The sequence below is a fragment of the Balaenoptera acutorostrata genome, chromosome 19 (genome assembly GCF_949987535.1).
Source record: "Balaenoptera acutorostrata chromosome 19, mBalAcu1.1, whole genome shotgun sequence".
NCBI lineage: Eukaryota > Metazoa > Chordata > Mammalia > Artiodactyla > Balaenopteridae > Balaenoptera > Balaenoptera acutorostrata.
The window spans coordinates 19078106-19094657 of record NC_080082.1 but is presented as its reverse complement, the minus strand read 5'-3'; the positions used below and the strand labels follow the sequence as shown (position 1 = coordinate 19094657).

Genomic DNA, 16552 nt, shown 5'->3' with positions numbered 1-16552 from the left:
CTGAAAAACCTAAAAGCTTTTCATGCTTTCTCTCTTGATATTTCCAAACAAGTTAGTTTATGCTATAAAAGGTATCACCCTTTAAAAACAAACAAACAAACAAACAAATTTTTAAACCTTTCAGAGAGACATTGGGAACTACCACTGTCACACTCCATGATGGGATCAACTCTGCACTTGATTCCTTAGTGCTCTTCTGTGGGCTCAGGCTTTTAGAATAAGAATAAGGTAAGATGCCTCTGCCTTTCCTGAGAAAGACAAAGCTGGAGGCCAATGGGAACCACCCATCTTGAGCAGCTGGGTCTAGAACATAAGACCGCTCACCAACCAAGAGCCCACCAGACCCAACCCCCCTGCCTGTGAAGAAGGAAGGACATTCACACCTGGCTCTGTACCCAAAGTGTTTATTCTCAGCATACCTGTGTTTGTGCCTGGACCACTAGGAGGGGAGCTTTGTGAGACTTTGACACAGTGACCTCTGGAGGACTGGCCAGGTCACTAGAGCCATAGGATGAGGATTGAGAAGGTGGCAGCAGCCATGAGGCCTAGAACGACGTGTGGGGAGGCTTTTGAGGGCCTCTGGAGGGCCTGATTGGTTGGCCACTTGTTTCCCACATGGTGTGCGGCCAGGTGTTCATTCTGAGGCCGAGTCAGGTGGGAGTGGCACGACCTGCCCACCTGCCTGTTTGGAAATTCATCCTCTGCAGGGCTCTGGCCACTGTTTTCCTCTCTCACCTGGGGATGAAAGTCAGCAGTCAGTGGCTTCCCCAGCACCCACCCTCCCACGCCCGTCACCCGCTGAAACACTGAACCATCTTTTTGCCCAGCCCAGCATACCTGTTTCACTTGTCTGAAGACCCGCAGCAGGTTTCCACGAAGGACACCCTGCAGCTCTTCCTCCCTCCAGCCACGCCTCAGCAACTCCTCTATCAGTACCGGATATGTGGACACGTCCTCCAGCCCCTCAGGGAACCTGTGTGGCCACCAGCTGGCTAGCTGTGGACCCGATCCTGGCCTAGGGCCCACTGTCATACCAGCCCCAGCTACATGTGGGAAATGAAGGTCTGTGTTCTTCAGGCTACTGAATGGAACTTGGAAGCTCCTTGAAGACTGGGCTTCTGCAGCATTTACCTGCTGAGCAGATGCTCAGTCCACAGCACATCTGCTGGGCTGGGAGTAGAGCATGTGCTGGGCAGATGAGGTCTCCTGTGAGGGGGTGGGTACTTAACAACTGTGATGGCTTGGAGTGGGAATGGGTCCACTGGGCCACAGGAGAGACAGGGAGAGTCCAGGAAACAGGTCCTGGGAGTGGGGAGATGTCAGGTGGGCTGGAAGGCCAGAGTCTGTGGTGGAGGCCTGAAGGATGGGAGGACCATGGGATAAGGAACTGAGACTAAAGGACTCCCCACTGAACCCCCACCCAAGACAAACCCCAGGGAAACACTCACCGGCCAGACCCATCATAGTTTCCGCTAATCCCGGAGAACTCAGATCCAGTGACAGCCCTGATGTGGTCAAAGTGATCTAGGGGGTGAGGGTTGTGGTGGGCAGCACGAGGCTGGAGTTAGATCCTGGGACCAGCCCTGGTCTGGGGGAACTCAGCGTGGTCAATCCCCTGCCCACAGCACTCTAGGACATAACAGCTGACTCCACAGAGCTCCCAGCCCATTGTGAGTTCTGAAGTGGCTATAGGCTAGACACCGGACCCAGAGTGAACCTCAGGGCCACCAACCCCTTTGGATCTTTTCCTGCCCAGGAGCCACCACGCCTCTGGGTTCCTTGAGAGCCTGGTTGCGGGGCTCTGCCTGTCCTTTCCAGAGATGTGGGAGCAAACGTGAGACTCAGAGGCAGAGGCAATTGCCTCCCCCAAACCCATCAGCACTGGTTGTAGCCCTAGATCTGGGTTCAGGGCAGTGAAGAGCTGTGTCTGCTCCCCTGGGCTGTTGGGAGGCCTGCCCAGGGCCCAGCAGGTATGCCAGACGCCTAGAGCTGTCCTGAGGGCCCTAGCGGCCACAGGCCAAGCTACAACTGCACAAGGAGTTGAAGCGGGGCTCACCTGCCACGGTGGACACATTAGCAAACAGGTTACACGGCAGCACCCCCGTGGACAGCGACACCATAACAATGCCACCATTTTTCTTCTACATGGATAAACAAATGGACACTCAGCTGGGCACTTCCAGCCTGATGGCCTGCCACCTATGCCCTGGGGGCCCTGATAGGGTAAGTGCTTACTCCTGGCCTGAGAGGTTGGGTAAGGCTTCACTTCTCTTGGCCCCTGGGTGGAACGGATTTGGCCTTGAGTTTCAGAGATGGGGGAGGGTTAACCAGCCTTGGATCCAAGGGTGAGTGAGGCCTGGGCTGGTAGCTTTGTTCAGGGTCAAGGGTCTTTGGATAGGGACTTCCCTGGTGGCGCAGTGGTTAAGACTCCCCACTCCCAATGCAGGGGGCCCGGGTTCGATCCCTGGTCAGGGAACTAGATCCCACACGCATGCTGCAATTAAGAGTTCTCATGCTGCAATTAAGGAGCCCGCCTGCTGCAACTAAGACCCAGCACAACCAAATAAATAAATAAGTAAATATTAAAAAAAAAAAAAAGGATCTTTGGATGAAGCATGCCTAGTCCCAGGTTTGAGGGCTGGGGTGGCCGCTCACCAGAAGTTGCAGGACGTCATCGGGAACATTCAGCATATTGTCGCACACAGCCTTGGCAGCTGAGTGGGAGAAGATCACAGGGGCCCTTGACACCTTCAGGGCTTGCCGCGCCAAGGTGTCCGACCCGTAGGACAAGTCCACCATCATGCCCAGGCGGTTCATTTCCCCTATCACCTTCTGCAGGGACAGGTGGGTTTTTTTTTTTTGCGGGGGGTGGGGTGGGGTCAGGAGGGACGCACGTGTATGCGCATATCTGTAGGGAACGTGAGGGGTAGGATATGGAAAAGGAGTCCTTACCTCACCAAAGCTTGTCAACCCACTGATGTCGGTGTAGAAGTGTTGAAACTTGGTGGAACTCTGCCCTGAAGGACAGCCAGAGGAAGGCAATCTAGCAGGCCCTACCTTGGCCAACAGAGCCTGGACATCCAGGCTCTTTGTCCATCCATCCCACCTCAGAACAGGGTGAGGATCCGGACCAGCTGCTTTCTGGGAGTATGAGGGATCTGCTGAGACCCCACAGCCTCCCTCTGTGGACCCCTCTGTCCTCACCTCTCTGGCAGTTTCCCCACCATGCGTCTACCGTTCCACCCTGGCCAGGCACTGCTCACCAGGTCGTGTTGCAGGTGAAGGTGAGTGTCAGGTAGCGTACTCCCAGCAGATAGAAACTGCGCAGCACAGAGAGGCTACTGTCTAGTGAGTGACCACCCTCTACACCAATAAGGCAAGCCAGCTTTTGAGTGCTGTTCAGTCCTAGAAGAGGGCAGAGAATCAAGCGGTCAGAGCCCAGGGCCAGAACCACCAGAGTGAGGCCCTGACTATCCTCCCATTCCCCAGCCCACCTCTGGCTGAGGTCACAAGCTCCAGTTCAGAGTAGGAGGCACACACGCGACGAATGAGGTCAATCTGCTCCCGCGTGAGGTGCACAGCATCCTGGTCCTGGGTGTGGCATGGTGCATAGGCTGACCAGAACTGGGGGTTGGCCCAGGGGTCCAGAATGAGATCAGGGTGGTCTCCAAGTGCCCTTGGCCTGCTACTCCTCCTCAGCCCCCAAGGTACTCATCTGGGTCAGTGGCCCTGAGTGCGGCACTGCATGACCCCGTGGTACCTTGATTATTCAGCTTGCTGCCAGCAGCCAAACTGGCGGGACCCGTCCTCACCTGCTGTTTGTCCATGTGATATGTGAATGCCCCAAAGGCAATCCACCATATCCTTTGTGGTTTCAGAGCCCCCACGCTCGCCAGGGATTTTCTGATCACTTTCTTGGAGTCTCCACAGAACCTGGGCAACCATGCCGCTGGCCAGCTTTGACCTCCAACACCCCTGCACTCTCCAGCAGCCCCATGATGGCAGACTGCGTGTCCTCTGATAGTCAGAGGCCTGTCTACCCAGGTTCCTGTGGCCCCCACATTCCCCAGCGGCCGTTAAGTGTGTCCCTCTGGTACCTGGGCACCCACAAGGCCATCCCTGAGCTTGTCCAGGCTGGTTTGGCCAAGGCTGAAATTGCGCAGGTTGACCTCCTGTAGCTTGTTCCGGAAATGCTGTTTCAGGAGCAGGGGCAGGTGGTTCTGGCTGGGGGGGGGGGGGGGGGGTCAAGACAAAGTAAGAGTAGAGGACGTGGCCTCCAGGTCATGGGCCTGTTCTCTCCCAACCCACCTCCCCCCTCACACAGACGGTAGTCCTGAGGAGGAGTTCTTAGGTGGTGGGGGGCGGTTCCACCGCAACAGGGTAATGGGGAGGAAGGCGCCATGGGTGATGGAAGAGAGAGGGGTGGTGTGAGGAAGCCTCCTACTAGCCCTTCCTCTCCTGCCCAGGGGCGGGTTCAGCCCCCACCAGCCGGCACGCCGCACTGACGCACCCATCCACGAGCCGGAAGTCCCGCATCAGGGCCCGCGCGCGCTCATGCAGACTCGGGGCTCTCGGGGAGCCCGGCACTGTTGGGGCGCCGGAGGTGTCCGGCCGGGTCGAGGCGCTGGGGGTTCCCTGCGTGGTCCGGGCGCGGGTTACCGGCCACAGCAGCAGCCACAGCAGGAGCAGCAGACGCAGAAGAGGCCAACGGGTGAGCGCGCGGGGAGCCTTGCGGCCTACGGGCGGCATGCTTCACAGGGCCGAGCAGGCGGGCAGAGGCGGGTCTCGAGAGCCTGAGAGGGGCGGGCGAGGGTCAGAGGGCGACGATGGGGTCCCGACCGTCGATGTAGGTGACCCAGCGGCGCGGCCTCGTCTGAAGCGGCTGGAGTCAGGACGCTCGACAGACGCGCGGGGACCCATAATGCCGCCTCACAGCGTGGCCGCCAGGGGGCGGTAGGATCTTCCCGCCCGGAATAGGACGGCGCCCTAGTGGGCCAGGCTGGCTTTTGTTGCGAGCGCCCGCTAGCGATGCATCGCGGGCTCCCTCCGCCCTTGCTCCCGGCCCTCCAGCCACCCCTCCCGAGCTGTGTGTACCTACGGACTCGGGGAGGAGGCCAGTGGGGGAACTGGGAGGGGTCCAGGAATCTTCCTAATTTCACCTCTAGCCAGGCAGGTCGCAGGTCCATGTGGGGTTTTAGTTGCAGGGATATGCCCGCCCTCCAACGGGTTAAATATTCCATGAAATTCTAGGAAGAATTAGAATTCAGAAGAGTGAATTAGATCTGTATGTTTTGACTGACAGAAAGGTGATTCCCTATATATTTTTAATAAAAATGAAATTTAAGAATAATACTTACGGGAGACCATTTTGTATTAGTATCTCGTGTTAAAATTTACTTCTGTGCATGTGTTGTTACACACACACACACACACAAAAGACCCTAGAGGAATATACATACTAAACATTAGTTAATGGTCGCCATCTTGGGAAGGGGGTTACCTACTCCCTGGTCAATTTATGTCTCATCTTTTTTTGTATATGGTCATCCTGGCTGAGGGAAGTCGGAGGCAGTGCTGGTGAAGGCTGGCCATGGTGGTAAGAGGTTCATGAAGGCACCAGAACAGTGGCTGAGCCTTGAAAGGATGGGGCTTGGATACCGCAGGGGAGTGGAGAGGGCATCTGGATTGGCCAATAGCCTAGGCAAAGGTCTGGTTTGAGCAGGATGACTGTGCCGTGGGGGAAGAGCTGGAAGAGTCTGCAAGGCACAGACTAGGGGGACAAGGTCCAGTTAGGGCCCTTGGTGCTAAGAGCATGAGAGGCTTAGTCTCCTAAGGATAGGCAGAACTCCTCCTTCAGGACAAGGTGGTTTCCCGGCTGGCCAGTGGCCTGGACAGTATAATTCGTTGTTTTCTGCAGAAAAAGCTATGGTTTAGGGGGAACTGATCTCAAAACTGCAGTTGGGTGGCATCTGAGCCTCCTGGGCCTGCATCAGGTCCTGCCAGGGTGAGAGGGGCCAACAACACAGGCTGAAATCTAGTCTGAGTTGTCCCCCCCTTTTGCATTTGTATGTGTCTCCTCTCTCTTGGACTCCCTGACAAGCCGGCCTCCCCTCTCGGTACCAGAGGGACCTTGGCTTCTGGTGACCACTGCCCCCTGTCCATCACTGCCCCTTTCTCATGCCTCAGAGGCAAGGACAAAGTCTGACCTGGTTGCCTCCAGCTTGCCTTCCTCAGCTCAGGAAGGACAAAGGGGGGTGGAGGTGTTTATATTTCTGGTGACTCATACATCTGAGCTGACCTGCCACAGAGGTCTTCATTTAAGTGACGTTAAACAACTTAATGAATGATGACTTTGCTGATAGTTTCTCAGAAGTGCAGAAGCTTTTCATATACATTTGTTTCCTATATTAGTCTTAGGTAAAAGGAGAGGGCATAATGTTTACAGTTAATTTTAAAATGTTATCAAATTAATGCATATGCAGTTTCAAATGTCTGGTTTTGGTTGACTAAGTAAATAAATCAAAGTTACAGTCCTCCTGACAATCATTAGAAAGGTTGGGAAAAATATAAAAAGGATCTTCTTGAAGGCATCAGGGAGTTAACAAGATATTGAAAAATTACTTGTGAAGGATCCAGGGAGGGTGGAAACCCAGAGGTGGGCCAGGTCTTTGGGCTGTTTCTTCCACTAGGGACTTTGTGGGGCTAAGGAAATAGAGATTAGTATCCAGGGTCCCCCAAAAGTAAGGGAGAACCCTGAGGCGTTGGAACACAAGACAGCACACCCTAGGGGAAAGAGTGAATCAGGCCTCAGCAATCCTGGTTATCAAACAATTGTCTCTCAACTGCAGATCCAGCCTTCTGTTATTCTCTGCTCTGTGAGGCTGGGGCTTGAACTCTTGAAACCACATTTCCTAGCCACCCAGCTGGCTTCCTGTTACATTCTGCCAGTAGGAGTTACCAGAGAAAGGGAGATGGAAAGACAGGAGAGGAAAACAGGAATGTCTCTCTCATTTTTTGTGTTTATGTCAGTGCGGCTCCAGCAGTGGCAGTTGGCTGCGAGCTCCAACTTCTTCTGGTCATCGTTGAGCAGCCCTGTCATGCCCATTCAGAACACCTGTACCAAAAAAAAAAAAAAAAAAGAACACCTGTACCGACTGAGCAGAGCCTTAGAGACCTTAGAGGTCTGAGCGCCAGCAACACAGGGCCCTTCTATAAGCTTCTATCTTCTAGTAACCTCCACCTCTTCCCATTTCCCCCTAATTGGACTCGGAGCTGGATCAGCTCAGCTTGGAAGGCTCTGAAATGGGATTAAGGTGATCTCGGAGCGCTGCTCAATCCATCCAAAAGAAGTCAAGCAAGAAGAGAACAGGTGAAACAAATAGAAAGCACTATTAGAACTTTCTGAGTAACAGTTCAGACACCAGCCAACTTGGACCCTGAGGCAAGAGGAAAAATGTGTACTTCTATACACATTATAAATGTATTTTTTAATGGTTAGTTTTTTCCAGAATATTAAAATAGTTGAAAAAAATGGAAGAACTTAAAAGTAGGTGTATTAAAACTCACAATACTATTTTATGTTTCCATATTTTACTTATACTCAAACCAGAATTATAAGTTTATTTCTCTGGCTTTAATGGAAGCAAACTCATGAATAATATTTTCAAAACCTGCTTCTTTGCTTAGTTCATTTTCTATTGATAGATTGAATGTTTGACAATTTCTCTTGACCAAGTGACATTCTTCAGTAATTTTTAAAAATAACTGCAGCTTACTGAGACTTCTATTGCAGGATGCCACCATAACTAGTATAGCTAAAAATTTTTTCAAGGCTATTCCCAAATTTGGATACGATTCCACTGAGCAAAATTTGTGAATCAATTTTAGAAGATCCAAACACAATGCCGATTTTATATTACAAAGCGTCAATGTTGCGTGTTTCTTAAAGCCGTCAGTTGGAATTTCTATATGACTTAAAATTTCAGAATATGTAGCAGGCAAGTCAGTGGCTGCTTTTGACAAATCAGATATATTCATAGAACATAACTTTTCTCCAGTTAAAAATTCAAAATCCGAAGACTCCGTTTAAATTTTTATACCTCCATTTCAAACGTGAAATTAGGACACCTATAATCTGCTTAGTTTCTATTTGATATGCACTTTCCCATAATAATTGATATTCCCATTAGGTGGTTTGTATATTTCCAATTTCTCTCTCTCCTTTTGTTGGTCCAAAAATGTATTTACTTTCCTTCATTTTTTAAAAAATTTATGTATTTTATTTCGGCTGCATTGGGTCTTCATTGCTGCACACGGGCTTTCTCTAGTTGTGGTGAGTGGGGGCTACTCTTCATTGCGGTGTGAGGGCTTCTCATTGCGGTGGCTTCTCTTGTTGCAGAGCACGGGCTCTAGGCGCGCGGACTTCAGTAGTTGTGGTGCACGGGCTTAGTTGCTCCGCGGCATGTGTGATCTTCCCGGACCAGGGCCCGAACCCGTGTTCCCTGCATTGGCAGGCAGATTCTTAACCACTGCGCCACTAGGGAAGCCCACTTTCCTTCATTTTTGAAGAATATTTTCACTGTCCACAGAAGTCAACATTGGTAGTTACTTTCATCAGACTAAAGGTATTCCACTGTGTGTGGATTTCCATTATTTCTGTTGAAAATTCAGTTGTCAGTTTTATTGTTGTTACACAAGTTAAAGTGATTTTTTTTTTTTTTTTTTTTTTGGCTGCGCCTCGTGGCTTGCAGGATCTTAGTTCCACGAGCAGGGATTGAACCCGGGCCCCAGCAGTGAAAGCACCAAGTCCTAACCACAGGACCACCAGGTAATTCCCTAATGTGATTTGTTTTAATATGACACCTTTTTTTTTTTAACATCTTTACTGAAGTATAATTGCTTTACAATGGTGTGTTAGTTTCTGCTTTATAACAAAGTGAATCAGCTATACATATACATATATCCCCATATCTCTTCCCTCTTGCGTCTCCCTCCCTCCCACCCCTCTATCCCACCGAGCTGATTATGACAGCTTTTAAGATAATCTTTGGGGGAATTCCCTGGTGGTCCAGGGGTTAGGACTCCGCGTTCTCCTTACCGAAGGCAAGGGTTCAGTTCCTGATCGGGAAACTAAAATCCCACAAACCGCACAGCATGGCAAAAAAGAAACCTCAAAAATCAAAAAACAACCTTTGGTCTTTGGCTCCTAGAAGTTTGATTTTTTTTTTTTTCAGTTAAGTTTGATTTTGAAATGCATTTGGTGTTATTATGAATAGTGCTGCTATAAATATTATTTCATATACCTCTTTAGGGAACTGGAGAACATATGTATGCATTCCTCTTGGATATGTAGCTGGGATGTAATTGCTCAGCCAATGGGATATGTGTAGATTGTTAGTATTAACTATTATCTTTTATTAGTCATTATCTTTTTTTATCATGTTATTTATTATTATTACCTCTTGTTATTTTTTAAATAAATTTATTTATTTTATTTTATTTATTTTTGACTGCGCTGGGTCTTCATTGCTGCGTGTGGGCTTTCTCTACTTGCGGCAAGCGGGGGTCACTCCCGGCTGCAGTGCACGGGCTTCTCATTGCGGTGCCTCTCCCGTTGCAGAGCATGGGCTCTAGGTACGCAGGGCTCAGTAGTTGTGGCACGCTGGCTCTAGAGTGCAGGCTCAGTAGTTGTGGCACACAGGCTTAGTTGCTCCGTGGCATGTTGAATCTCCCTGGACCAGGGCTCGAACCCGTGTCCCCTGCATTGGCAGGTGGATTCTTAACCACTGTGCCACCAGGGAGGCCCTACGTCTCATTATTAACTCAATGTATTAACTCAATCTTGGCTATAATTAGTGCAGTTGCTATTATCATTAATGAACTGGGGGAAGATGGGGTGGTTGTCTAAGTAGCCTGAACCGATTAGAGAGGAAGTCCCTGAGGAACAGGGGAGGGGGTGTGCCCACATCCAGAGCAGTCTAGCCATTGGAGGTCCACGGCCCATTAAGTAGCCTGAGATTCTGGGCTCTGTGCAAATAGGTACAAAGATCATTTGTGATCTAGGCATGTTCTCTTCTTGGGCATCTGAACCAGAATTCCCTGAAAGATCCCCAGGTGGTACTCAGTGGGTCAGGATGTGGATTGAGGTGAGCTACACAGAGGGAACCGAGTAAGGTCCACCCTCCCGCAGCCAGAGCCACCCACTGTCTTCTTCCAGTGCTGAGCCAAGCCACCTGGGTTTCCTCAGGCCACTGCCAACAGGTCTTCCTTGAGTATCCGGTGTCTAAACTGCAGAGTCCCCCACCAAACCCCAGTATTGGGAGCCTGCACCACAGACCCCACCACGGAGAAGGACACTCGTGCTGATTCCATTTCTAAAACATTTATTTTCAGGAAATGTTTGTGCTCGCATGCAAGGAAACTTTGTTGGGTATCTGTGGCTGCCAAAGTGACATCTGGCAGGATTAACTGGATCACCAGAGCCAAACAATGAGGACTGGGAAGGCAGCAATAACTGTGAGGCCTGGGCCCATGTGGGGGCAAGATTTTGAGAATGACCACTTAGGTGACAAAATGGGATTCCCACGAACCGCAGCTCTGCTTAGTTTCTGGTCTGGAGCCAGATCCTCTCTCTGATGCAGACGTGGGAGGACGGAGCGGCAAGAGCTGCCCAGCTGCTCATCTGGGAACTCATCCTCGAAGGGACTCTGTCCCTCGTTCTCCTCCCGTACCTGGAGGCGGCAGTCAGGGGGCAGCACCTCTCACAGCACCCCCGCGTACACCTGCTCAGACCACCTGCTCAGAGCTACTATTTTGCCCAGCCCAGCATACCTGTTCCACCTGTCTGAAGACCCACCGCACGTTTCCTCGAAGCACACCCCAGAGATCTTCCTCACTCCAGCCACGCCTCAGCAACTCCTCTATCAGTACCGGGTATATGGACACGTCCTCCAGCCCCTGTGGGAACCTGTGTGGCCGCCAGCCAGCCAGCTATTGGGCCTCAGACCTGTTCCCTGGTTCTGAGTCAGAACCAAAGCCCTATGTGTCCAGGGTCCACTGAACCCCAGCCCTGGTCAGATATGGAAAATGGAGACTTGGAGAGAGTAAATGATTCACTCATGCTCTTCATCCTTCAGAGGAAGGCCCCAAAAGCGCCTCGACTATTCGTCAAAAGTCATTGAATTGTACTGTTAAGATCTATGCCTTTCACTGAATGCAATTTTTGCCTCCATTTATAAAGAGAAGAAAAGCTTTTTTTAAGAACTGGGTTGACCCCCCTGCATGCACAGACCCAGCTGCAGGCAGAGAAGATGGTCAGCCCAGCCCAGACCTTGCTAAGAGTCTGCTCAGAGGCCGTGGGTCTGCTGGCACTGGATGGGCGCAGATGCTGGGCAGATGAGCTCTGTGTGGTGTTTTAGACAAATATGATGACCTAGAGTAGGGCCAAACAGACAGGAGAGCCCAGGAAGCAGACGCTGGGAGAGGGGAGATACCAGTTGGGCCAGCACACCTGAGGCTATGGTCAAGGCCATGAGGACCACAGTGTGGTGGGCACGGTGGCTGTGAAAGCCCCACTGCTGCCCAGCCAGCCTGAGACAAGCCACGGGGAAGCACTCACCGGCCAGCCCCGTCATAATCTCCGCCAATCCCGATGAACTTGCATCCAATGACTGCCCTGATGTGGTCGAAGTGATCTGAAGAATGGGAAGTCAGCAGTGTGGGGCTTCCAGGGCAGGGGTGGGGGTGATGACTGGCCTCTGTTTATTCCCCTTTTTGCAGCCTGTAGGCCAAACGGGCCAGTTCCTTCATGGCCTGGCACCGAGAGTACCAACTAGAGGACCCTGAGATTTGATGTGAAGTGATCCCAGCTGGCTCTAGACTGGACTTCAGATTTGGAGTGGACCCCAGAGCCCCTGTTTGGGCCATTTCCCACCCAAGATTCACCCTGCCTCCCAGTCTCCTTGAGAACCTGTGGGGGCTCCTTTCCCCGGGTGTGGAGGATGAGAGAGGAACAAGAGTACAACTGATGAAGACCCCAGAGACCTAAGGAGCTGTCCAGTCCCTTGGCCAGAGGTAGGGGCAGTGCGCTTTAGGAGCTCCTGCAGAGGAACAGATGGGCAGCACCCGGGCTCTGTGTCTGACAGCCTCCCTGATACCCATCAGTATCGCAGTTTTGATTCCATGGCTCCAGTTCCACGTGGCACCAAGGTGCTGTGTACCATCCATTATTGGGTTTTTGGGAGGTGTACCTATTGCCAACAGGTGGGTCAAACCACTGGGGCTCTTCTGAAGTCCTCCCCAAATTTGGACCCAGCTTCAGCTCCAAATCAGTTTTCAGAGAGCCCAGGGTGAGGCTCACCTGCCACAGTAGGCACGTTGGCTAACGGGTTGCACTGCAGCACCCGCACGGACAAGGACACCATCACGATGCCGCCGTTCTTCTTCTGCAGGGGCGGACCGGTGGACAGTCAGCTTGGCCCCCAGCACAGCCACCTGCCTGTTCACTCTCTCGGCCCCTGTGAGGAAGGTGTTGAGGTCAGAGTCGTCTCCTCTCTGGTTTGTGTGAATGGAGGAGCTGCAGCCCTGGTCTGGGTGGTGTCTTGGCCCTGGGTTTCCGGGTTTGGAGGAGTATCTTACCACCTAGACCCCCACCTAGGGCTCAAGAGTTCAGGGGCCGTGGACCGTGGGTTTTGGGGGCAGAAGATATTTAACCTGGGGTTTGAGGAAATTGAGGGAGAAGAGGCTCAGGTTCAAGGGCTCCTGGTTTGAACCTCTTGCTTTAGGTTTGAGGGCCAGGGCAGTCTCTCACCAGAAGCTGCAGGATATCATCAGGAACATTCCGAGTGTTCTTGCACACACCCCGGGCAGCTGAGTGGGAGAAGATGACAGGTGCCTGTGACATTTCTAGGGCTCGCCGTGCCACAGCATCGAGACATGGGACAAGTCCACCATCATGCCCAGGCGGTTCATTTCTGCCACCACCTTCTGCAGGGACAGGATGGGGAGAGGGCATCAGGGCTGCATTTATCTTGTGTGCATTTATCTGTAGGGAACAGGCGGGGCTGTACATTCATGTGGGGCAGGATATGGAACCCGGGTCCTTACCTCGCCAAAGCCGGTCAGCCGACTGACATTGCTGTAGAAGGGGTGGATACCCTTTGCTGAGCTCTGTGCCCTGCAGGATGGCCAGGAGGCAGTCTGACTGGTGGCCATGACTTGGCTAGAAGAGCCTAGAAAGAGGTTCTGTCGAACCGTCTACACCTGCAACTCCCTGGTGCAAGAGGAGGGACCCAAACTGGGCTGTGCCTGGCAGTAGGAGGGCCCTTCTGGGGATTCAGTCTTGTTCTGCAAACCTCCATTCCCCTCCCCACCCCAGGTTCAGGGCCGGATCCCAGGGGTAAACTTGCTTTGGGCCCCAGCGTGATCTTGGGCAGATCCCTGCCTCACTGGGCCCTTACCATCTGCACTGCGCTCACCAGGGTGTGTTGCAGGTGTGGGTGAGTGTAACGTAGCGCACACCCAGCGCATAGAAGGTACGCAAGATGGAGAGGCTACTGTCCAGTGAGTGGCCGCCCTCCACACAAATGAGGCAAGCCAACTTCCGGGTATTGTTGTGAGCTGGGGGCAGGTAGGTCAGATGATCATTTTCAGAGGCAGGGGTAGCTTACTAAAGTCCCTAGCACCTACCACCACCAGTCTGTTTACCTTTTTTTTTTTTTTTTTGGCCGTGCCGCGCAGCATGAGGGCTCTTAGTTCCCCCACCGGAGATCAAACCCGAGCGCCCTGCAGTGGAAGCGTGGAGTCTTAACCTCTGGACTACCAGGGAAGTCCCCCGTCTACCTTTAAATGAGGTCACAAGCTCCAGCTCAGAATAGGAGGCACACATGAGGCGGATGAGGTCAATTTGCTCCAGGGTGAGGCGCACAGCATCCCGTTCGTGGGTCTGGCACGGGACGTAGGCTGACCAGAACTGAGGCAAGGCCAGGGCTTGGTTTGGGCTTTGGAACTCCTTGGGCTTCTCATAGCCTCCTCAGCTGGCACAGCACTCACTGTGCCCAGAAGTCCCATGTAATGCGTTGCTTTTTCTGTGGTACTTGGATGCCCGTCAGGTTGGCTCACTGTGACCCCTGTAGCCCCCAGCATCCATGGCATGGCACTTTCTAGGTCACTATGGTAACTTAGTTCCAATGTGACTAACCTGTGGTCTCTGAGGCCCCCAAACTGCCCCACATTCCCCAGCAGCCATGGTGGCACCTTGTGTGTCCCTTTGGTACCTGGGCACCCACGAGACCGTCTTTCAGCCTGTCCAAGCTGGTCTGGCCATGGCTGAAATTGCACAGATTAACATCCTGTAGCCCATTGTGGTAAAACTGCCTCAGGACCAGGGGCATGTCGTTGTGGCTGGAGGGAGGTCAAGGCAAATGGGTGGGCTCCTTAGGTCTTGGGATCAGGCAGGACACATTGCCTGGCCTGGGCCAGCCTGGGGGTCCCCCACCTCACACTGTCACACAGACTATACTAGAAGCAGCTGAGGCCTGGGCTGAGGGGTTCCCACCAGGGAGGGGATGACAGAGAAGGGGAAGGGCATCCATAGATGATGGAGAGGACATCCAGGGGTGGTGTGAGGGAGCCTCCCCACTAGCTCTGCATGCTCCGGACCTCCCCTGCCCAGGGCCAGGCTAGGCCCCCACCGGCCCCCACCAGCCCGCACACACTGCAGCCACCCGTCCACAAGCGGGAAGTCCCGCATCAGGGCCCGCGTGCGCTCCCGCGGACTTGGGGTGCTGGAGGTGCCCGGCGTGGTCTGGACACGGGTTACCGGCCGCAGCAGCAGACACAGCAGGAGCAGCAGACACAGCAGAGGCCGCTGGCTGAGTGCGCGGGGACCTTCGAGGCCCCCCGGGCCGCAAGCTGCTCAGGGCCAGGCAGGGGGGCAGAGGCGGGTCTAAGAGGGGCGGCGGATGGGGTTCTGCCCGTCGACACAGGCCACCCAGCGACGCGGCCTCGCGAGGGGGGGCGGGGTGAGGGAGGGGATACAGAGTCACAGGACCCTGCGACCCGTGTGCGGAGAGCCGCGATCCGCGAAGCCCGGCAGCCACAGGGCGGCACTGCCCTCCCGCCCCCTGCTCAGAGGCAGCTCCCGCGGGCTAAGCTGGCCTCTGCTGAGAGCCCGCTCGCCTCCCATCGCGGGTTCCCTCCGCCCCTGCCCCTCTTCCCACTCCCACTGCTCCGAGGGGTCGCCCTAGGTTGCTCTCCCCCGCCTCTAACCTTCCTGTCCAAGCTGGGGTGCTTCTCTCAGAGGGCCACCTTCAGCCCGAGGCCTCCCGGGAGCACACCGCGTCCCCATCTGCCTGCAGCCGGCCCCGCCCACTCCGAGGGCTGCCTGCGAGTGTCTCTGTGGCCACAAGTGCTCTGGGCTCCCGGTTTCCTGGTACTGGGCCATGTGGGCTGGTGTGGGGGAAGAGAGAGTTTCTGGAAATGGGGGGGGGGGTAACCTTGTGAGCTCTGGATTCAGGAAGGGGCCCTCTGCCCCCGACCTTCTCTCTCCACCTACTTGACTCCCCAACCTGCATGACCATTCTCTGGGGACTTCAACCAGCACCTGAGAACTATCAGGAACCTCCCCCACTTCTGTCAGCCAGCCTCAGGAAAGAGCGCCCTCAGGAGTTGCTACATCTCCCCAGGGCCTGAATAGAGGGACTTTTGGGATGTGAACTGAACAACCTTCTGGGGAGAGTCAACGACCCTTTTACTCAACAGAGCAGGAACCCAGTCAGTAGGCTATTTGAGTGGAAGGAAATGAAGTCATTTCCATGGCAGCAGAGCCCCCATCGCAGCAACCTTCCTCCCAGAGCTGCTGGCTGACCTTCTGGACAGGATCCCTCCTACCTCAGCGTGGAAGGCCCGGCCTCATGGAGAAGTATAGTTTCTGAGGAAAGACCTGGCACCTGGGTTCTGCTGTTACACTTGCCTTATCTCGTGGCCCTTGTGGCTCTAGCTTTCCCAGAAACCTCAAGGGCTAAGTGCCTGTGCTTGCTCAGAGGCCGCACGCCATTCCCCATTTCAGCCTCAGGCCCTCCCCCTAGCTGCCTTCTCTGGGGACCCCCTCCCCCCAACACACACACATACACACACACACACACACACACACACACACACACACACACAGGGGATGCGCCTTCTCACAGAAGCTCAACCACTGAGATGCTTTAGGGACTGTGCCCAAACTCCTTCATCCCCAGCCTCTCAAGTTTTTGCTCTGATCCCTGGCACCCCCTGGAGCTGTTCCACCTTTGGAACCTTTCCTGGGTAGCAGGAGTGCCTAGCACAGGGGTAGTGACCTAAGTCTGAGCACTGGCGACCCTAGAAATCTGTTACAGAAAAACATTTTATTGAGCAGGAAGGGACCCCACTGGGGACAGAAAGGGCTGGGAATAAAGGAGCATGTGAACCTCGGGGCAGAGTGTGTGCTGCTTGACCCTCCATCCTGTTCTTGCTTCAGGGAGCAGGTCTTCCTGGGTCTCTCTAGCCTGTCTCCTGAGACCCCAGGCAG

General features: G+C 53.6%; 2 protein-coding genes across 2 annotated transcripts; both read right to left on the bottom strand.

Annotated features, from left to right (window-relative positions):
- Positions 1 to 498: 498 nt before the first annotated feature.
- On the bottom strand, positions 499 to 4749 carry LOC103016430 (dipeptidase 3). Its single transcript, XM_007198313.2, is given in 10 exon segments — positions 499 to 735; positions 838 to 973; positions 1449 to 1524; positions 2057 to 2141; positions 2656 to 2832; positions 2953 to 3012; positions 3257 to 3405; positions 3495 to 3624; positions 4098 to 4224; positions 4511 to 4749. Coding segments are annotated over 10 exon segments (1416 nt in total).
- A 5692-nt stretch (positions 4750 to 10441) lies between these two features.
- LOC103003924 (dipeptidase 2-like) lies at positions 10442 to 15184 on the bottom strand. Its single transcript, XM_057534523.1, is given in 12 exon segments — positions 10442 to 10730; positions 10831 to 10966; positions 11618 to 11693; positions 12359 to 12443; positions 12809 to 12930; positions 12933 to 12984; positions 13105 to 13174; positions 13476 to 13617; positions 13840 to 13969; positions 14274 to 14400; positions 14724 to 14910; positions 15058 to 15184. Coding segments are annotated over 12 exon segments (1512 nt in total). The 3' UTR covers positions 10442 to 10472.
- Positions 15185 to 16552: the final 1368 nt, after the last annotated feature.